This window comes from Xenopus laevis, chromosome 1S, assembly GCF_017654675.1.
Source record: "Xenopus laevis strain J_2021 chromosome 1S, Xenopus_laevis_v10.1, whole genome shotgun sequence".
NCBI classification, from domain to species: domain Eukaryota; kingdom Metazoa; phylum Chordata; class Amphibia; order Anura; family Pipidae; genus Xenopus; species Xenopus laevis.
The window spans coordinates 120,024,242-120,046,943 of record NC_054372.1 but is presented as its reverse complement, the minus strand read 5'-3'; the positions used below and the strand labels follow the sequence as shown (position 1 = coordinate 120,046,943).

The 22,702-nt window shown below is 37.0% G+C and overlaps 1 protein-coding gene across 1 annotated transcript in view; it reads left to right on the top strand.

Annotated features, from left to right (window-relative positions):
- Positions 1-22,702, top strand: part of trpm3.S (transient receptor potential cation channel, subfamily M, member 3 S homeolog) — a 186,209-nt gene that overhangs the window by 69,861 nt on the left and 93,646 nt on the right. The window contains exon 2 of the mRNA XM_018243848.2: positions 20,884-20,963. Coding sequence (XP_018099337.1) covers positions 20,884-20,963 — 80 coding nt within the window. The remainder of the gene's footprint in view (positions 1-20,883; positions 20,964-22,702) is intronic.

Below are 22,702 nucleotides of genomic sequence, written 5' to 3'. Positions count from 1 at the left end.
TTTTTTCTTGGGCCCTGCCTGGTTTTCTTAACTAGCCACAAATGTCCATGGGACCTTTGTACTGGTGGGGGCGTGGTTGGGGGCGTGGTTAGGGGAGGCGTGGCGAGGGGGGCCCAGAAAATGTTGTTGTGTGGGGCCCCGTGATTTCTGATGGCGGCCCTGTTTGTACATTTAAATGTTTTTGGGAGGGTGTAAAAAAAATTAGAAGTTATGGGCAAAAACTATATAAACTAGGGGGCATTGCAGTATAAAAAAACAGTTTAAAAATTGCATAATTTTTTTACTTGCTTTTTCTTTGAGCAACTTCTGCTGGAACTTACTTTAAAAGATCGGAAGCAGTGGAAAATCTGGCATATTTTGCATGTATTTTGACCTGTATAGCCAGAGCAATGCCACCATATTTCTAATTAACTCTTGATTAACTCGAACTCTTCCATTTGTATTTGGCCAGTAACATTTTACTAGCTCTATGTGACTTTTAGGTATGCAAAGATGTGGCATGTTCAGTAATACTGAACTAAAGGAGTCAGAAACTGTCTGTCAAAAGGACACCAGTATTTACACTGTGACTTTTTAATAGACAATTTGCCAGACGTTTTGTTGTAAGTATATAGTTAAGTTAAGTGCATAGTTTAAATTAAGCTTTAAAGCTTTGGTTGAATGGCATCCAATATATTAACTTGATATAAACCAAAGATAAAGAGGGAAACCTCTTTATCTTGAAGCATAAAACATCCATTTGCCAGCTGAGTGATTTGATTAATTGAGGACTATATTGTTTCTTCAGTTACCAAAGTATTTGTTTTAAAAAAAATAATTGATTTAAAAGAAATCAATTATGTTTTAAGGATCATGGAAAGGATTGATGATAGGGAGGCTGATAGGGGGGATGATAAGGAGAGCAAAGGTTTATGTTTGAACACAGCAAACTTTTGCTCCCTTATTCAAAGTGTTGGAAACATGTCATAGTATGGGAAGCTGCCCCCAAAGTACGACTGGCTCAATTTATTGCTACCTAGTAGTAAAATATGGCCACGGAATATGAAGCCATTTTAGCTGTTTTATGATGAACCTGTTCCATGTCCACCCCAATCATTAGGCTTACACATTATTAAATGTTAAAAGTAAATTCAAGATAGTAGAGAGAAATGAAAGCTTTTTATCTCAATGAATGAATGATCTAAAATGGGATCATTTTAAAAAAGGGGGTATATTTTTCCATTAAGCAGAAGATATGTAGAGAAAGAAGAGATAGTGAGTTTGTTGTAAAAGATAAAGGGAGACACATCAGTGAAAGAAGAAGCTGAGCATAAGCGAACAAAGAAGGTAGAATAGTGGTCTTTGCAGCTTGTTTAGAAAAGTAACAAACGATTGTAATAAATGCATAAAAATTTAATTGTTAAGTCCATTGAACTCGGAGTCCTTGACTGCAAAACTGTCCTCATATGAACCTGTACTAAGCTGTTTCAGCATTTCCAGCATTTCCAGCTAGTCTTATAACAACGTGTATTTAAACATTAGCAGAATATTTAGTTTCAGTCTGTCAGGGACAGGTATTGCTAAGAAGGTTAATCTAAATTACTACATATATCTGACAGGCAATTCCAGCAGGCCTGTCAGCAGTCCCAGAGGCGTCGTTCTAGTAAAATAGTTTTAAATGGAAATATCAAATGTGACACCAGATTCTGAGCTGGTAAAGAAGGTCCACTCTGAGTGGCACATACACTTAAAATCTTTCATTATGATGAGGATTTCCTAAAACATACACTTTTGAACTACCTGCCTTTTAAGTCATACTGTGATCCGAGAATTCTGAATAACAGGTCCCATACCTGTACTTATAGGCAGAGCTAAAAGAAAGAAAATATTGTGATGTGGGGAGTTGCAGTTCCACAGTGGTCGGACAGCAATCCGCCACCCACCAGCAAACCAGTTTGGGCTCCAACTCACTAGTAGACACTAAGGGGCAAATTTACTTAAGGTCGAATATGAAGGGTTAATTAACCGTCAATATTCGACTGTCGAAGTTAAATCCTTCGACTTCGAATATCGAAGTCGAAGGATTTAGCGTTATTCGTTCGATCAATTTTAGTCCATCTATCAAACGATTTTTGTTCGACCAAAAAAAGCTTAGAAAGCCTATGGGGACCTTCCCCATAGGCTAACATCGACTTCAGTAGCTTTTAGGTGGCGAACTAGGGGGTCGAATTTTTTCTTAAAAAGTTCGCCACCTAAAAGCTACCGAAGTCAATGTTAGCCTATGGGGAAGGTCCCCATAGGCTTTCTAAGCTTTTTTTGGTTGAACAAAAATCGTTTGATCGAAACTAAAAAAAACTAAATGGGAAAAAATGAGGAATACATCTTTCAGTTTGGGATAAATTCACGTGAGGTAAACGTTTCCCTATTTAACAGCAGCAAAATGATGGTGACAACAGAATTTGCCACTTTGCCCCCTATACCTATATCCAATTTCCAATAGAAATAAATAAACCAAAATGTTTTAAACCTGTGCCAAGTTTTGGTTGGTTTTTGCAACAGAATTGATGATAGCAGTAATAGCAGGCTTTAAACAGTACATATTGAGTAACAAAAGCGTTGTTATTATATTGTGGTATTTAGATTAAACATAATGGTCATCTGTCATCTACTATAACTGGCCCAATCATCAACAAACATATCTGTGTGCTAAGGCAAAAGAAGGGGGCTACATTATTGACAGTCATACTGAATTTCCCCATTGATGTAACCTATAGCAAGCTAACATGTTTTCTAACTGATTCGTTGATATGTACAGATTTTCAATCTAATAATATTACCTTGCAAAATGCTAATTGTTCTTTTTATGCTTTAGTGCATTTCACCATTAGCTGTTTGGAGAGCTGGAATATCCCTTACATGGGTGGCATCATTATATTGCCCCTTTTTATGACTCATTAACCTCACTCCCTTTCACTTATAAATCCTTATATTACTGAGACCTGCCTAATTGATTAACAATAAATTAACCTTGACAACAGAGTACAATATAAATGAATAGTACTATGTACATTAAATAACATAATGCCAGCTAGCTAGCAAGTAAGCTGCTGAAGGTTACATACATGGGAGATATTCCTGCTCCACCCCACAATCGAATCCCTGAACTCAGCCTTCTCCCTTTTTCTAACAACCATACTCCCATTAGCCTCACCTTCCACCTTGTGAGCCCCCTTTTAACAACATACCCACAGTTACCACTATTACTGTTATCTTTACCAACGCAACAGCTCAGAAAAAGTTTCAAATAATCAAAAAATCTCATTAAAGGGGTTGGAGTTGTTCAGATAAAATTATACAATTCCTCTAAATCCTTGCATGATTTAACCTAGCAGATCCCAACCCCAGCCAATCAATCCATTTTATAATCCCACTTTAGACTTTCCAAACCCTGTCATGGCCCCATCTTTTCATCCCCATCTTTACTCGATTCCAAGAGCTCCCCTTTAAAAGTACTCAATTACACACACGTGCAATTACACATGAAAATATATCAATGATAATTATTATTATCAGGCTTGAATAATTGTAACCTCTGCAGATGACAACACCAGCTAACAAAGGTTTTTTGTGATATTACGATTGATGCTTAGGGTAATAGGTAAACATTACATTGTGATCATAAAGAGGTCTTCAGCATGATAAACCACAAAAAAATCACGGTTTTGTCAAAGTATGGGAATCACACGCTGTAGGCAGAATAACTGCATTTAGGATTTATTAAGTATCCACACAACATGTTTCGGGCACCAAGGCCCTTTCTCACACTTGAGAAAGGGCCTTGGTGCCCGAAACATGTTGTGTGGATACTTAATAAAGCCTAAATGCAGGTATTCTGCCTACAGCGTGTGATTCCCATACTTTGACAAAACCGTGATTTACAAGAGGAGGCCAGGGACGGAGCTTCCAGGGAAACACATAGTCTGGCTATACTAAAAGTGCGGCTAATGAGTGTAAACTTACTATAGAAACCACAAAAAATGTTATTGTGCAGCAGTATTCACATACCCAACCTCAAATGCCACCAGGGTCGCTCCTGTCATGAGGCAAGGTGAGTGGCTATTTACCGGGTGCAGCAGAAAGCCGCCTCCAATAACTTTAAGGTTATGGGGACACAGCCCAATGCTACATTGATTAAGCGGAATGTTATTTTTTATATTCATATTAATGGTGAAAGTATGCTACATAAGAAAATGTAACAACCTTCCCTTAATTATTTATTCAAACTTTACATTATTTCATCTGTATGAAAATTATCAAGAATCCAAACAATTCAAGCAATTCAGTCAGTTTAGTTCGATTGATGAATGGATGTCGGCTTGAAGGTGAATAGTATCTTTGAATCACAGCTTGGTCTTTGTAGATGCTGATTTGGAATTAGTTTAGTCTTAAAGGAAAAGGAAAGGCTAAAATGAAGTAAGATTTATCAGAAAGGTCTATATAAATACACCAGTAAACCCTCAAAGTAATGTTGCTCTGAGACATCTGTCAAAAGAAGCACCACATTTCTTTCCTCCAATTCTGTACACATGTGCTTCTGTATCAGATTTCCTGTTTTCAGATTCCAGAGTTAGGGCATGAGCATGCTCAGTTTGCTCCTCTCTCCCTTCCCCCCTCCCCCCTTCCCCCCTCCCCTCCCTGCTGTAATCTGAGCCCAGAGCTATAAGGGAGCAGGGAGAGACTCAGGCACACCAAGCTAATATGCTCTGTCAAAAGAAACACAGCATTTCTTTCCTTCTATTGTGTACACATGGACTTTTATATCAACTTACTGTTTTCAGCTCAAACCTCCAGGGCTAGGGCTTGACCATGCTCTTTTGCTCCCCCCCCCCCCCCTTTCCCCTTTCCCTTCTCTCCTCCCTGCTGTAATCTGAGCCAATAGCTATGAGTGAGCAAGGGGAGACTCAGGCAGGAAGTGATGTCACATCAAGGTAATATGGCAGCTGCTATCATAAATAAACAGACAGCTTCTAGAGCTGTTTACTCAGGTATGGTGAAGCATTCTGCAAAATAAATATAGTGTTATAGCTTGCACTATTGTGGCTAATCGTTTGGCAATAAACTGCTTCGATAGGATTCCTTCTCCTTTAACCAACTTCATTATTTTACTGCATAGCAAATGGTACACTGACATTTTGTTATCTGTGATAATAAAGAAAAGTAATGTCTTTTTTAATATGACATTGTTTTATGTTAGAAAATATCTTTAAAAAAATAAAATCTTAATATGCTGTTTCAATGAGCTCCACCTTATACAGCAATAACAGCTTTTGGGCTAAGTGTGTCCCAGATTTGAATTCTATTTGGCAGTGATTTTTGTCCATCATTTCAGGTTGTGTAGATTAGTCAGCAGACATTTGTACACCTCAAATTTAAGTGCTAAAAATTTTGCTGATGAAATTCAGCCCCCACATGATGATATAGTCACCACTATCATCTACACTATGTATAGATTAGTGATGGGCAAATTTGTCCCTTTTCACTTCGCCACAAAATTTGCGAATTTCACACGAATTTCGCAAAATGGGCGAAAAATTCACAAAACGGGATTTTGACACCTGCGACAAATTGTCGCCATCAAAACTGACGCCGGCGACAATCTTGACGCTGTAGACAATTGACGCACATTAAAGTCAATGGGTGTCCGTTTGATGCCGTCTAATTTTCGTCAGCAAATTTTCGCATATTCGCACCTGCCGAATAAATTCACCCATCACTAGTATGGATCAACCATATTAAGAGCTCTGCATAGCACTGGCTTGTCTGGGAGGGTGGGGTAAACAAAACCATAACCCATTTTGAAGAACAATTAGCATGTGAGAGAAAGTATTGTGGTCAGATGAGATCACAAAACCTTTTCTCACATTGGGGTTTCATGAGTGGCACAAATACATAGGAATACTGCACTATACATATATGCTACAACTACAAAGACCCGGCCATACCTCCCAACTGTCCCGTTTTCTGCGGGACAGACCCGATTTTGACAGCTCAGCCCGCAGTCCTGGGTTTTCTTTGATCTCCTGCACTGATGCCAAAAAAAGATACAAAGTTTCTGAAACTTTGGCAGAGAGCCCAGGACACTAAACACCTGCTCTTAGATACAATTTAAGATAAGCAAAGAAACAATTTTGACTATTTAAGATAAGCAAGTCTCTTGGGGAAACTGACTCAAAGGCAAAAGGGCAATTTCAGCTTCATTAGCAAAACTGTTTTAATAAATTTTTTTAAATGATTTGCTTTCTTCTTTTAACTCTTTACAGCTTTAAAATTGGGTTCTCTGACGCCAGTAAACATAAACTATTGCTCTGTGAGGCTATAATTTCATTCAGTCTCTCATTCAAACCACCCCTTGGTTGGTAGGGTAATACGGACCCTAGCAAACAGATATCTGCTGAAATATTAAACTGGAGAGCGGCTGAACAAAAAGTGAAATAATTTAAAACTAGAAACTAGAAATAATAAAAAATCAAGGTCATTTGCAGATTGTCTCAGAATATTACTCTCTATATCATACTAAGAGTTAATTCAAAGATGAACAACTCCTTTAATGCTCCCTGGAAGAACTTGTAGTATATGTGACTAAGTCAGCAGCTGTAGCAGCAGCACTGGACTAGCTAGTGATGTAATGGGAAGTAACATTGTGAATCTGTGAAGCCCACAAAGAAGAGCACATATTAAGAGAAGCACTTTAATAATACTACGTTCTGCTCAGTAATAAAGCAAAATGCTTCAGCAATACTTGGTAGAGCTGCATGTCTCAAATTAAACTCAATTAAAAGACTGTATGATGTTAAAAAAGAAGAAGACAATCTAAAGAATTACAGTGATCTATTCAATGGTCTTGTCAGGAACAACCTGGAATCGAACTCTGGAATACATACTTTTAAGTTCCTGCATTACCACACTGAGCCACTGGAGAACTTTGAGATTGGAATCTACGGAATTGCTGATAGACACTCTGGGTTCCTTATGTGTTTGCTCAACTCCTCCTCCTTCATCAAACACAGGTGTGTATAGGTTGCCAATTAAGGGGCTTTATAAGCCTGTTGCAAACCATGCCCAGGTGCTTGATCATTAAGCGTCACAGCCTGTTTCTACAGACCAGAGGTTTCCTGCTTTTGTTCCTGAGATTCCTGCTTTTGTTCCTGAGATTCCTGCTTTGTTCCCTGTTCCTGTTTTCTCTGCTCCAGTTTCCCATTACCTGCACTCTGTTTGATCTCCTGGTAATTGACCTCGGCTTGTTTACTGGACTACCCTCTGCCATCAGCCTGCCTCCGACCTTGGCCTGCCATACGGACTTGTTATTGCCATCAGCCTGCCCCGACCTCAGCCTGTTTCTCGGACTTGCCTTTATTGTTGCCTGCCGTTGGCCACCGACCTGGTGTAAGAACTTATATTATTTTTTACCTTTTGTTCATCTGTTATAATGCCATAATTTTCATTATTAAAATATTCTTATGCATAACATGTTTCCGGCCTATCAAAACCTCAAATATCCGCTGTACTCGTGTTATACAGCACCAAGGCTCCTAACTACCAGCCACTCACCTGTGATCAGTCATGACAGGTCTTGGCTGCTTTCCTTGGACAGCACTGTATATAAATTGATCACACTATCAAGCCTGTGGCACATGCTCGTATGAAAATTACTGAAGCTCTCAGAGTTAAAGTGATTGAAGAGTTACATAGAATGGAAAAAAATGCAGGGTATAACAAGCCAATCTGAACCAACTGAATCGGTCAGTAGCATGGTAACAGTGATTTCACCAAAGAAAATCAGAATTTGCATGACTTAAATAAACCAATCAGACGGGAGCACTACCCACTGTGAACCATGGAGGAAGTTACGTCACACATGCCAAATGCCGAATACTTCTCAGTGTTAGATGCCAATCAAGGTTTCTGGCAAATAAAGCTGAATGAAGAGAGTTCCAAGCAATGTACTTTCAATACACCAATAGGAAGATATCGCTCTCTGAGATTACCCATTGGTATTTCATCAGCATCGTCAATATCTGTATGGAAAATAGATCCACATAGAAAGTGATCACACACCACTTGAAAGCAAATAAAAAAAACAATGTGATTGCAGAGAATGCTTCTAAGAATACAAAGATATCAACTGAAGGTTACATACACGCTTGGCAAAGAGATGCACATTGTGGATGCACTATTCAAGCTTTTCTGAAAGAGCAGAAGGAAGATCTACTTGGATATGAACTATATGTGAACTGGATCACATCTCAACTACCAATGTCAGAGGACAAACTTCACAAATTCAGAAAAGCTACAGCAAATGACCCAGTGAATGAAAAGATGGCCCAGTTATGAAAGAGCTGTACCCAGAGAATACAAGCATACCGGACTTTCAGAGAGGAAATCAGTTATGCACCTGGACTTATGTTCAAATCAGCAAAGATAATAGTTTGTTCTATATTAAACAAAAGAGATGCTGAGCAAAATCCACAAATCACACTTGGGAATAGTTAAATGCAAAGAAAGAGCTTGAAACATACTCTATCGGACAGGAATGTCACATGTCAGCTGATATTGAAAAAACAGCTTCTCAATGTTCAAAATTCAATCAGCAAATGAACAGCAACCAAAAAGAAATACGCAAACCGAATAACACAACAAGCAAAAAATCCATATTTGCAAGACATGGTGTTCCTGATATTGTCATATCTGACAATGGCCCTCAGTATGTCAGTGAAGAATTGGGAATTCAAGCACATAACTTCCAGTCCAGGTCATTCTCAGTTAAATGGACAGGCTGCGAGAACTGTACAGACTGTAAAAATATGCTGAAAAAGTCACAAGATAACCACAGTGATCCTTACAGTGCTTTTACCCAGAGGTAGCTCCAAGGTTCATGACAAAATTAAAGAAACCAAATAAAACAGAAATTGTAATACGACAATCCAGAGTACTACCAGATTTACAAGTAGGAGATATTGTAAGGATGCAAAGAGGACACACATGGCAACCTGCAACAGTTGTGCAAAAGCATGATCAACCCCGATCTTTTGTTGTTCATACACCTGATGGAAGAGAATACAGGAGAAACACCTGAGAAAAACAGTAGAGATTGTAGTGGCACCTTCTGATGATCCAGAAACTGTGACAAACAATAATGTATGGACAGAACTGAGACTGTTCAAGGTGAACAATCATCAGACACTATGCTGTCTAAAAGCACTGAAGTCAGTTTTCATTCTCATATGCTTGAACCCTGTACCACAAAAAAGTTCTTGCATGAAATGTGAAATAACTCTATACTATATACTAGAAGAATGTATATAACAATATTCTTTGTTAAGAAGGGTTGTGTAATATATTGGACTATGTCTGTGCCTGTAGCAGCAGCACTGGCTTTTTGGCTGCTTTTAGCCCATCTCACCCTAACCAGGTTAGGTTCTCTGCTTTGCTGTTATAAATATATAAATACCAATAGCAAGCAGGAGCTATGATAGAATCACTATAATAGATTGTAAACTCTGCTAATCAATAACTATTTTACTGTCCTGTTAAGAACAATATTTTACTTTCCTGCAAATATCTTAAGTAGAAAACCCTACATATTGAAATAATGTTAAATTATAATTTAATCATCTACAATTTTCTGCCACAGTAAACACAAATCATTGTAATGTTCTAGCTATGGCATGTACTAATGTGTTAAAATGAACTCGATTCCACATGAGGGAGCTAAAGATCTTTTTTTTAATAGATGTCATTAATTGTGCAAGTAAATCGTTATTAGACTACAATGTAACAGCAGCCGGTCCAGAAGGTTGGGATGTGCTATTGGCATAACTATTCATTAGATGGCCACTGTTTTGCAAACTTTGTTTTTAGAGATAGCAAAAAGGCTATTTCCATTTTATTTATGTGCATGTGTATTGTATCACTGAGGGGAAGGAGAAGTTCCCACATCTCTTGGTCTATGAATAAACTGCATACTACAAGTATAAAATACTAGGTAATAAAGGTTTAGTTCTAGGTGTAACATCAAACCTAATTATCAGCTTATTCTAACAGAAAAATAATCAAAAAGGTTCAGTGGTGCAACACCTGTTAAGCCACATAAGTTTCAGTGAAATGAAAGCAAATCATGCATCAAAAGACAGCGGTCAATAAACAAAGTATCAAAGAGATCACGAGAATATAGCTATTAAAACTATCCTAATGCCTCACCAACAGTCCTAATTATATCTAAAGCAACACAGTTGGATTAAGTAACACAGTTAAGACTGTCAGAATGATGTATTCACTTACTGACCCACCTGTGCAATGGGTGGAAATCCAGAAAATGTGTAGTGTTAAGGTCTGAGAAAACCTGAATTTATTGATTTATTTTTTCATAATGAAAGAAATGTGATTCTAAGCAACTATCCAGTATTCAGTAGTTGTTTCAATAATACATAAGCTTGTTTCAATAATATCACTTTTGAGCATTGGAGACCAAAATTCCCTGCATATGCTACCTTGCCAAACTGTTTTGCTGCTGACTGCCGATGATTGTTACTGCTAAAATATTTTCCGGCCATAGATCATAAACTCTATGGCTGCAGCTGGCAGGGAGATGAATGTTGTCCCCATATTTTGTAAAATGGATATGGTATTTAGGAGCAGATATTTTTGTCCCTCTTTCCACTTTTAAAATGTTTGTGAGGTATGCATGTATACTCTACACCTTTACTCCTAAATTTATCAGCTTTTGCTCCCTTTGCCCTGCTTCCATCTCATTATACACCTGTGTTTATTTCATCAATTTTTGCCCCTTTTCTCTGGGAGCAGCATCACTAAGGGCTCTAACTGACGAGTGGTTGAAGCTGCGCTCCCCTGTGTTCCGTTTTTCTGCATTCAGCCGCAGGTGAGCGCAGGAATAGACACATTAAGTTTTTTTCAATGGGGCTGTACTCACAGAGGTGCGTGTAGGCACCGAACGCAGGTAAAATGCAGCATGTTGGGTCTCAACCTGTGTTCAGCGCCTACATGCGCCTGTGTGAGTACAGCCCCGTTGAAAAAGCTTAAGGCGTCTATTCCTGCGCTCACCTGCGGCTGAATGCAGAAAAACGGAACGCAGGGGAGCACAGCTACAACCGCTCATCAGTAAGAGCCCTAATTCATATCTCATTTATTTCATTCTCTCCATACCATAGCCATCACCTATTAACCTCTCTAAACTGATTACGTGTACATGTGCTCTCACACATCACAAATCATGAATGGAGGTTAGTGTTTATCAGTGAAAAACTGTTTTCCATGGTGTCAACAATACTTTTATGTTGTATTTTGTAATATTTAGGGGGCAAGGAGTCCATTCAAGCCTCAAAATTTTAAAGAGTGCCTCACACTCCTTGTCTCATGTCTACAGAAACATCAGGTTGGGCTAAACGCTCTTTTACTTTCCCTAAATTGTTGTCTGAGGCTTATTTACCCAGCACAATGAAAAACAGCTTGTCCACTAAAAATCTTAATCTTTGGCACATTCTTCCTTAAATGAACAAATAAAAGGCAAGTCTGAACAGAATTGAATTAATTAAATTACAGTGGTATTCAAAGTAGCTTAATCAGGTTTACTAAAATTGGAAGTTGCAGTACAAGTACTGGTCTTTATTCACTGGATGCTTATTTATATGGACGTTTACATTTAGTTTTATTGAATATCATTTCATCTAGACTATCCTGATTTGCTCACTTTGCTACCAGTTTAAGTCATACCATATGTTCTAAAAACTATTACCATCCACTTCTTGTTTCTAGTACAAAAGACAAAAATACCCCTTAAGTCCATTGACATCAATGAAATGGAGAAAGAAAAAACGTCCAATGACTTTTGGCCAGAGAAAAAGTGCTAGCAAAAACACCCATGGAATCCAATACTTTGGCAAATGAAATCTCACCAATTTGCAAATGTTTACATGGTTTGGCAATTTCTTTGGTGAAGTGAAACTATATAATATAAAAGTATAATATTTTTGATAGGAAACTTTAAATTTGTGTTGCACTGGGTGTGTGTAGGAGTATATTTTACAGGCTTTTGTGGACAATTGCCTTTAAACCCTTCAATAAAAAGGTACTTGATTGAGAAGCATCAAAAATTATTTGTAGATAATGGATGCTTCAGCCCTCAAAATAGGACAAGGAAATAACATTTTAGTTATGAAGTATGTGTACGGTCCAGCGGTTGCCTCAGTTTGTACAAGATCATAAAGAGAAGATAGACTCTGTAATGAATGGATAATCTGACTCAAAGTATACAGTAGCTATGTTTAAATGCTCTAAAAACGAGCTGTTTTGAATGGAAAGTATTTACTAACAAATGGGGAAGTAGTTCACTTGTGGATTATACAATAACAAAATTATATATTTCCCATAAATATGCAGTAAAGCTGATTAGAGAAAACTGCTTGTTCATCATAAATGTTCAAGGAATATGGCTTGTGCAGAATGCACTTTTTGCCTATCGTTTTAATAATTTCTTGAGCTAAACAGCACAAGCCATTGACCTCATTTTGATCAAGACAATATACTGCCCCTTTAAATTTAAAGAAGTAGTTAATCTTCAAGTTAATTTTAATGACTTTATGGCCAGTACTTAGCAACTTATTTCTTTCCAGAATTTAAATTGGGGTCACTGACCTCAGCAGCCAGAAAACTATTGCTGTTGAAGGTTGCAATTGTTATTTTTTTTATGACATATTTTTCTAATCAGGCCCTCTCCTATTCATTTTCGAGTGTTGATTCAAAGCAAAATTAGCCTAAATGTTAATTTAAAGGTAAACAACCCCATTAAAGACGAGTTGCTATTTATAGTTTGTGGCCATTGTACTAGCTGGTTATTTTAGACAGGTTAACTGCACAGTATGCTTAAATATAATAATTCTAGAATATATATAATTATAGAAATAATATCAGTCTTTATGTTAAAATAGGTGGCTATTTATGTATTCATGCTTTGTATTTATGCATTAACTCCTCAAAAAACTGCACGAAGAACATAGTGTGTTTATGGAAAAATATTTAATAATTATGCCCACATTTTGGCAGTGGGGATGTAGCTCAAGCCTATGCCAAAGGAAATTAAACAATGGTTCAAGTGGCAGACTGTAGGCCTTTGAAGATATCTGTGGGAAATGGGCTGCATGCTTGTTCCTTACTGCTGTAATGTATTAGAAGTGACATTGCTAAACAAGCTCATGTTTCTGGTCCAGTAGACCAATTTGGCATTCGCATTTGTCATCCCATGGTTGCACAATTGGTAGCACTTCTGTATTCCTCTTAAATGGCTTCAGGGGAGCTTTATAATAACATGTGAGATCTTCTAATAAACACGACTGAACAAAACGGGATTCAACTGTAACAGATAGAACAGCAATCAGTCACTGGGTGGAGATTAATTTGGGTGAAATCATTTATTTTTCTAAATAAAATGCCAAGGTACCTTTTTCTCTACTTTACAACTGCCTACAAAGCCACCAGGCTACGCAGAATATCACACGGGGTATGACAACTTATCCTAATTTATGCTCATCAAAAAAAGAATCAAACATTGCATGTATATTAAGTTAAAATATGCAGATGAATAAATCAGCTTTCAGATGGATTGCATAATGATATTGTTCTTAATGGCTTTGAATATAGAGCATCTGTGGCAGTCCATCAATAGTTAAAGTGGAATTATTTCCCACTAAATGGACTTAGATGTCATTAATGGTAGTTTTTGTTCTTATTGAGACTAGCTATGAAGTTGTTTTTATAAAGTGCATTTTAACTTTGATTTATGTGGGCTATCATTTTATTTTTCACGTTTAATTGTCCTGTAGAAGCACAACATGAAGATGTATTTAATGAATAGCAACACAGGTGAATGCATATCCTGCTACTAACAGGGCAGTGGGCACCCAATGATTAACTACGTTAACCATGTGCCTGTTTCACCATGGAGAAGTGGTCAGTAGGTTGTAGCTGAGAATTACAATAATCAATATGCACATCAGGAGTTACACCTAAAAAAAGGTTGCCTTTTTGGCTGTTTGGCACAATGCTGTCTAATCAGATCATGGCGCTTATATTCTTCTTTCTTCTTTAGACTGTAGTGCACATTAGGTGGCACTACAACAGGGTAATGATGGAACAAATTAGTTTACTTAATACTGTTTGTATAAGATTCTAAGCTGAATTTCTCAGTGTATCAGAAAACCACAAATTAGATTTCTTGCAACGCTCGATATCACAAAGAAATTTGTTATAGTTTATATAATAAAGTTATATGTTATTTTTGAGGTCCCCCTCTGTTGCTTTTTCAGCAGGAAGAACAGTCAGGGACATGGGCTTCCTCTAAAGAAGGATATTCATATGTTCCAGTACGTAAATATTTCTAGCATAATAGCATAATTGCTATTTATAGTAACAATGCATATTTGGTCATTAAATCAATTTCCTGAGACCACAATCTAAGATGTTTGTTGGCAATAGCAACTGCTGGTAAAAAATGTCAGATATTTATGTTCAAATACTATAAGATGTACAGTATTTAGGCATTTGGTACAACATGTTGTACAAAAATAGCACATCAAAGGCAAAGTGGCTTCAGAGTCACAACAGGAAGGCAAAGTGCTGGGTGCAAAAAAACATTCAAAGTTATATTATTTCACAGAATTCTAATGTAATAGCAGATGCTCTCACATACCTCCCAACTGTCCCATTTTGATCAGGACAGTCCCGCTTTTGACAGCTCAACTCGCAGTCTCGGCTTGTTGCGACTTTTCTTTGATCACCTGCACTGAACAGCCAGAAAAAGATATAACTTTTCTAACTTAATTGGCTTTTGGCAGCAAGCCCAGAACAGCCACCAGGTGCACAAAAAATACTTTTGTAATAATTTTGAGATAAGAAAATAAGTAATTGTAACAATTAAGATAAAAAATGTCTCTTAGGAGAAGTTAGACTCACAGCTTAAAGGGCAATTCACCTTCATTAGCTGAAAAAAACCACAGAAATGTGTTCAAACCTTCATAACCTTCCAAATTTTGTAAAATGAACTCGGTAATTAGATGGATTTTTCACCACACTATGCACGGCAACTATTTTTGTCCCTCTTTCTATTTCCAAAATGTTAGGAGGTATGCTCTCATAATAACATCTCCTGTAACTTGTACTTCATTTACCAATCCATGTGTTAACTTTGTGTTTGTGTTGGTAAATCGTGCAAATGCAGGTACAAAAGTCACTGTTAATGGCACACCAATGCACACAATCGCAGTGTATTCACTAGGTGCAAGTGAGCTGCATACATTGATGATACATAGATGATAGAGTGCAACTAGCAAAGAAAATGTATAGTGAAGGTACCCCTTTTGGAAATGCAAGAGATTATGCTCTTTTCATTTGTGCAGCTCTGAAAACAAAGCACACTTTTTTTCTGACCATGCTATTTCCCTCAAACTCTTACTATATTGCTGTTCTCTTCATTTCAAAACATAGTTTCTAAAAGCTAAATATAATTTAATGAAGGAAGACAGCAATAGTTGTTCATTAGCTTATTGATTCCATGGGTCTATTTGATACTAAAAATCCTGTGCAATCAGGCTTGGCCATTTCTATACCAGGGATAGTTCAGTGGTACTTATTTCTGGCTAACTGAAATAAAGACAGAGGTATCTGCGGACAAGAAACTTGTCATTTTGAGAGACCAGACAAGAATACATGATGTAGATCTATAACATATACAGACAGCGATGATTCTGTATCAGTTTCTCCTTCACATACCAGACGATTTTGGTGGTGAGTAATCTGAACCTTTTCAGCAGCCTGGGACGAGCAGATTAAAACCTATATGAATTCATTTCATAGAGCAGCAGCTAATGAAGCTGTGAGGCTTCAATTATACAAAGCTTAATACAATTTCTAATCTGTAATAAATGAATCCTTCAATAAATTGCATGGAAACAATGTGTACATAATAATTAGCAAGCTTTTCTGCAAGGGCCCGCTGTGGCACAGACATGGGAATGTACCATGTAATCAAATTCCACACTGTTTAAGAATCACAAGGTCTCTTTTACAAATCCTGTACAAAGGGCTAAATCTGGATTGAAATCACCATGTGTTTGACCCACAATGCAACTTTTCTGTCCCAAGTATTCCAGCATTATTGTGGCTTCTCGCTAAAGCCATTGGCAGATGCACCGATAAGGATTTAAGTTTGTATTTATTTTGGACCCCATGTTTTTTTTCCAGCAGGACACATAAAGTATGTCCATTGTTATGCTATTTGCACAAAGCTTGCCCCTACCTGCACTTGTTACTTTGAAATTTGTTACTTGGGCAAATAAGGCATAAGACATGATGTACAGTTTACATGGGTGCATAGGAGCCCCATTAACAGCATTAGATGAAAAGGAGAAGAGACAGATTAACTGCTGTGATTAGTGTTTATTGTAGACTGTCAGACACAACATGGTCCAGTGTTGGATTAGGGAACCAGGGGCCCACCCAAAAACCTTAGACCAAGGGCCAACTCTCAGTACTAATATTCTTTTTCTCCTCACTCAACCTCTTTTCTCCTAGTCTCTTTTCTTTACTTACTATAATCTATTATTACATCTATGTAACCTCTTTGTTGACATAAAAATAGGGAATGGCCATGAAATAGGCCAAATGTTTAGCAGCATGAGGGCCACTGACACCTGGGCCCACTGGGACTTTTCCTGGTATCCTGGAGGGCCAGTCCAAAACTGTTCTGGCCCCTTAGTGCCCTTCCTCAAGTGTGTGAGCCCCATTAAAGCCTGCTCCATTTGTGTGCTGCACCCAGAGGCACCATATTTGCAACATATGTAGTGTGACAATGTGTTTGGAAAACACCTCTGTCTGACATGAAGACAGGGAAAAATTCCAAAAACAAACAAAATTTGCAAGATTAAAGGGAAAAGTAAATCCTCGGAATGTTTTCCTTTGCCGATCTTTTTCATACATTTATAGATCAGCACCACAGGCTATCGAAAAAAACAAATAACAGAACCTAGTGCAATATTAGTTAATATTCAGTGCAGTCACCAAAATGTCGCAGCACTAATCTGTGTATCTTGAACCATAGAAAGTTTATGCACATTTTTTCTTGTGTGTTCTAAAGTGTGCTTGTAGTGCTTGCTTCAAAAGGTTAAATAAGTTAAAATATGGTGCAATGGTGTTTTTTTCAATTAGTTAAACTCAGCCTGTGACTTCTCCACTCTCTGGTGGGATTGGCTGAACGTACGAAACCGGAAAGCAGGGGATTGCAGGTAAAAACGCTCTTTTGTAAAAGCCCTTATAGTGCAGATCATGGAGGTAAGCCATTGCAACAAATACACCTGTACATCCACTCACTGCTGAGACTGGAAGTCACTAATAAGTAATATATTTAATAATATAATAATAAATCATAATATAATAATAAATCTAGAAATCAACAAAAAAAATAATTACAAAGAAAAGTGGAATTTTACAAGGGAATGATAAAGGATCATGGGTTGGAGTAGATACATCTGTAAATGAATGAGTGGAATAAATGTAGTTATACTTTGACAGATTGAGTATAAAATATTTTCATTGAGTCCCTGAGAACAACATTAGTTCAATCATATTTTTTTTAATGTATGCTTAATTTCATTTATGCAGTGCCACTGAAAGACTGAGCTAACCTTTTCAGCATAGATATTAGATATTTTCATTTAACTTTTGAACTTTTTGGTTCAATGTTGATAAATACACAATAAAGTTCTATGGAATACAGTTTCACATCAATTTGCCAGTAAACACACTGGTCTCATTCTTCAGAGATTAACAATATCCCTTGTGTGTGCAGATTCCTCACTGCTTTAGCACACTGTTTCTTTTGAAGAATTTGATTTTTTTTTTCAGAGCTAAGCTTTCAGAGGCCAGGACACCTTATCACACTTTCACATGCTTTGTTACTGGAGAGGGGTAGAAAAACAGCCTGTCGGGGCTTGTGCCAGTCAAATCCAAGCTCTCAAGGGATTTGTTTTTCTTTTGGCGTCAGATTAGATGTTCAAATCATGCATTGCATTTGGGAGCTGCCATGAAAGTCTGTGTAACTTTTAATGAGGCTAATCCCACAACAGAAAGTTCCAACTAGCTAATGGGCTCAGGATCATTGCTTATTTCACCATTAGTTGGACAAGAATGAAGAGCGTGTCCAGCGCAAAATGGGGCTATGATTTTTGAATTTGTTATTAGTATAACAGTCAGCAGCAGAGCAACAGCCAAATATCCCTGGATTTCCCTAGAAGTCGGCCTTCTCTGCAGCTCAGGTAAAATATTTCAAGAGACAGACTAATATATTCATATTCTGTTGGTTTATACTTCTCCTGTGCATTTAAGCAACATTATTTATATTCGTTGGATTTTGATACTGATAGGTGAAATATCTACAATAAATAATGTATATGCCTACATAGATAGTTCAGTAGTCCGGATTTTGTGTATTAAAAAGCAAAATTGATTGATCATTCATTTCAAAATGTATTTTTTTGTACTTCTCTTGTAGCAGAACAGAATGCTATCAACAGAGCAAACTTCCATTTCATATATTCAATTATAACCACTGTGCAAAAGAGTGAAAACAATATACTCTGGTGTTTTATATTATTCATTAGAAGAAGGGGATATAATCGCTGTTTTCAATTGATGCCGTTGTGAAAAAGACACACATTTCATATTTCAAATCATGTAGATAGGGCAGTAGATTGCTTCTGTGCACATACATTATATCAATGCTGCTTTATTGTCCAGAGCCATTGCAATCGCATTGGAATTACATAAAGTAATAGGGTAACGGAGTAAATAACATCACATCACAAATATTCTCCTTCAGTTGTATTGACTTACACAAAAAAAAAATCAATGTCAGAGGCTCAATGTTCCTATTTGCAAGTGCACTTCAGGTTCAGTGGTCTAACACAACGCATTAAGATTGCATAACAGTATATCTGATTGTTTTCAGGTTGTAGAACTGAAGTTAATTATATTTGAATGAATTTGTCAGGGTCAAAAATGTCATTTGTTATCAACTTTTTTTTTTATTTCTTAACATGTTAGGGTATTCTTAATAGAAAACTATCATTAGATTAGTGTTAGATTTACCAGGTATCAAAGTGGGGAGTCCAGAAGGATTCCCATATCCAATACATTATTTTTTTTTCCGTACTTCCTATCGGAAAGTGTTCTAGGATCCTCTGTGAAACCAACTTTACTTTCATTGTACTGGGTCAGTTTTACAATAGAAAATACAGAAGTACACAGAAGTCTCTGGAGCCCTAGGAATTAAATGGCAATGACATAAAAAAAGCCAAGATAAGTAAAGTTAGAGAATATCTATTCACAGTAATTTAAAACAGAGGTGCCTTCTTATGTGCCGCCAGTTTTAGTGATTTATCGAAAAACGTTCACCATTATGATGTTACTGTGCTATGGAAATAATCATATTATATCATTGTTTAAAATGAATAACAATTTTGTAAAGATCTGGATTATTGAGCTATGTGTCTACTGATCTATTAATATTTATAGCCTATTATTTGGCTGCTATTCTTGAAAATGTTGTATTATGTTGTATACCTTGAGTAACACAAAACTGCACAAAGCTGAATTATTGAGTATAAAAAAGGCATGTTTAACTAAAATATATCCATGTTTAAAGGAAAAGTGGGATTTCGTTAGTTTAGTTTTTTATTGTTAAAAATATTTATCTTTTTTGATAAATATTCATTTTTCATGGTCGAGCTGTGATCTTTAGATGCGTGACTGATGCGTGAAAGCTTGTAATGACCTAGGGAGCCCGATGCAACCCATTTGATTGGCTGAAAGCAGATAAGATCACTTCAGTACTGAGTACTTGTTTAATTTTAACAACTCTGTAACTTATAACTTATACTAATACTTGTCAGAATGCAGCAAAACATAGAATACCAGAATTATTTTTATTGTATCAGATAACAGTTTTTGGGGACAATTCTGCTGGTTTATTTAAATGGATATGCTACAGGTGTATTCAAATAAAAGAAGAATTATTACTTTTGCAGTACATTCCTAGTTTCCATATTTTATCAGTCATTAACTTTTCTGTAAGTGAATACAGGTTTTAGCCACAAATTTATGATTACAAATTTGATAAGACACCATACTAATTGTCATATCTTTTAAAGGTTTCCACCTCCATCCCAATGTGCATGTTTTTTTGTGGGGGGGGGGGTGTCTTTTGAAATCATATATTTCTTGTTTGATGACTTTATTATATATTAAAAATGTTCTGTTTTAGTAATATTACAGATAACTTAACTTCTAGAACTAAATTCCCAGAAAGCAGTTATTATAATCCTGTTTGATTCATTTTCCCGAGAGATGTACTGCCTGTTCAAAGCAGCTGACATTAAACACAAAATAAAATGGTGAAAAATGGATTCTAATGCTATAGCAAGGGAATAGAAGATGAAAAATTAGTGCAAAGATGTCAACCTATTTGCACTGGCAGATTACAGCAGCCTGTTGAGATATTAAGGCTCACTTACAATTGGTGGGGGAAGGTACAGAGAACAAAAAAAGCAGGCACAAGCTGCCATGATTTTGCTTTAGAATGGAGTTCAAGGACCTGTATACATGGGTGCCGGTTGGAGGTGCATGTAGGTCTCTTCCTCCAGCCCCTGCCCTTCTCCTAACTCCTAATGACGTTCAGATGCACAAGTGAGGGACAAATTGCCCAGCATTGTATATTGCTTGTATATTTATTTTATTCAGGTCTAGTAACTCCATATAAAAATATAACTTTTCTTTGTATTTTAGGCACAGAAATCATGGATAGAAAGAGCATTTCACAAAAGGGAATGTGTGCACATCATACCCAGCACCAAAGACCCCCATAGGTGAGTATTGTATAATAAATGTTGATGGAAAGAGGATTCATCTTTATAATATTTAATAACTTTAATATGTTAAGCTATGCAAATGTAAACATGCCTTATAGACATATTTGGATCTGAACATTTGATCATTTGTACTATTGGTGCTAATCACCTGGTACTGCGGTGACTATGTCCTCAGTTCAGTGGCAGGAAAAATACTGCATTATAGCTGATAACCTATTAACATAACCCTCCTTTCACAGAAATTCAAACAGAGATGGAATTCTTTATGAACAGGTTATAATACTTTATAATAATTCAAACCAACTAATCTATATATATATAAACAAAACTTAAAGGGAGGGAAGACAGAACAGAGCAGGAGACAGGAAAACCTACCATTCTAATATGTACTACATACAGTGAAACAGTGCTGGTGCCACATTAGCATTTTGTATAAAGTGTGACAGGTGAACAATGTGGGCAGTTTCAGTCTGGGTCTCAGGTGTGAACAGTACAGGCCTTTAGGATATACATAATAGAGTTGTCACAAGTGTGAACAATGCAGGAGGATCACAGGTGTGAACAATACAGGGGATTAGTCTGAATTTGAGGTTTAAACAATGCAAGGGCCAGTTAATCTCTGTAGTGCTACCTTTTAAATTTTACATATGGTAAACAGACACAGCATGTGGGGGGCCACAGAAGGGGGGTCAGCAGGGGCCACCAGTTGGACAGCCCTGCTCTAGAGGATAGTTACTGAACATAAGTGGGTTACTCTCTTGAGGAGGATCACCATTTGAGAAGCCACTCACACTTATGAAGGGCCATTTAAGACAATGCCAGATGCACTTTCTAGAGCACAAAAGGGAGCAAAATAAGTGCTTACATTCAATAATATTTTGCACCTTGAGTTTGATTAAGAATATGTAGTTTGGTGCAGAACCATAAAACAGGGGATAAGTACATGGTTCCTTTGCACCCTACACCTACAGTGATCCCTAACCTGCATATCTACAAGTGCTTCTGCATGTCCCTCTTAATATATTACTGCTAAATACTGATGCTGGAGCAGGGTACAGAGTGCAAAAAACATGGTCACTTTTCCCTGTTTGTTGCACTTTGCACCCTGCCCCATCATCAGTATATAAACCCTATGGTGTTTTGCATGAGGGGTGTTACACAGCATATTACCATTGTATAGCTGTCTTCCTTTGAGATTATGACTCATCATTGCATGTTTTACTACTAAAATGAGTTTCCTTTTATTAAAGATTGTGTTAATATATGTATTATTAATTAGTGTGTTTTATTGTACCTTATTTCTACAAGTAACTAGCGCCAATATAATCTGGTGCAGGCTCCATTTGTCTTCATTGTTCTATATTGCCTCATATCAGTAGCAGACATTGGGGCAGATTCAATTCCACGTCAAAAAAAGTATTTTATTGTTTATCGTGTGAAAACATAAAAAGGAGGAAAAAACTTTTCTACTAATTCAACTCCAGTTTGTTCCACAGGCTTCTATAGATTTTTCGTGTGATAAACAGTGATATAAGTTATGCTCATTGAATTGCATCTGACTCTATTGGAAAGTCTGGAATTGAATAGGGAGATAAGTCTTTCTTATTTAATTGAATCTGACCCATTGGCCTCAGCTAACGGCATGCTGATAACTCAAATTCCACTATAAGCTGTTGGTGACATACAAGGAAAATGATAGCAGAGATATCTGAGGAAAACACTTTGTGAAAGCCCTT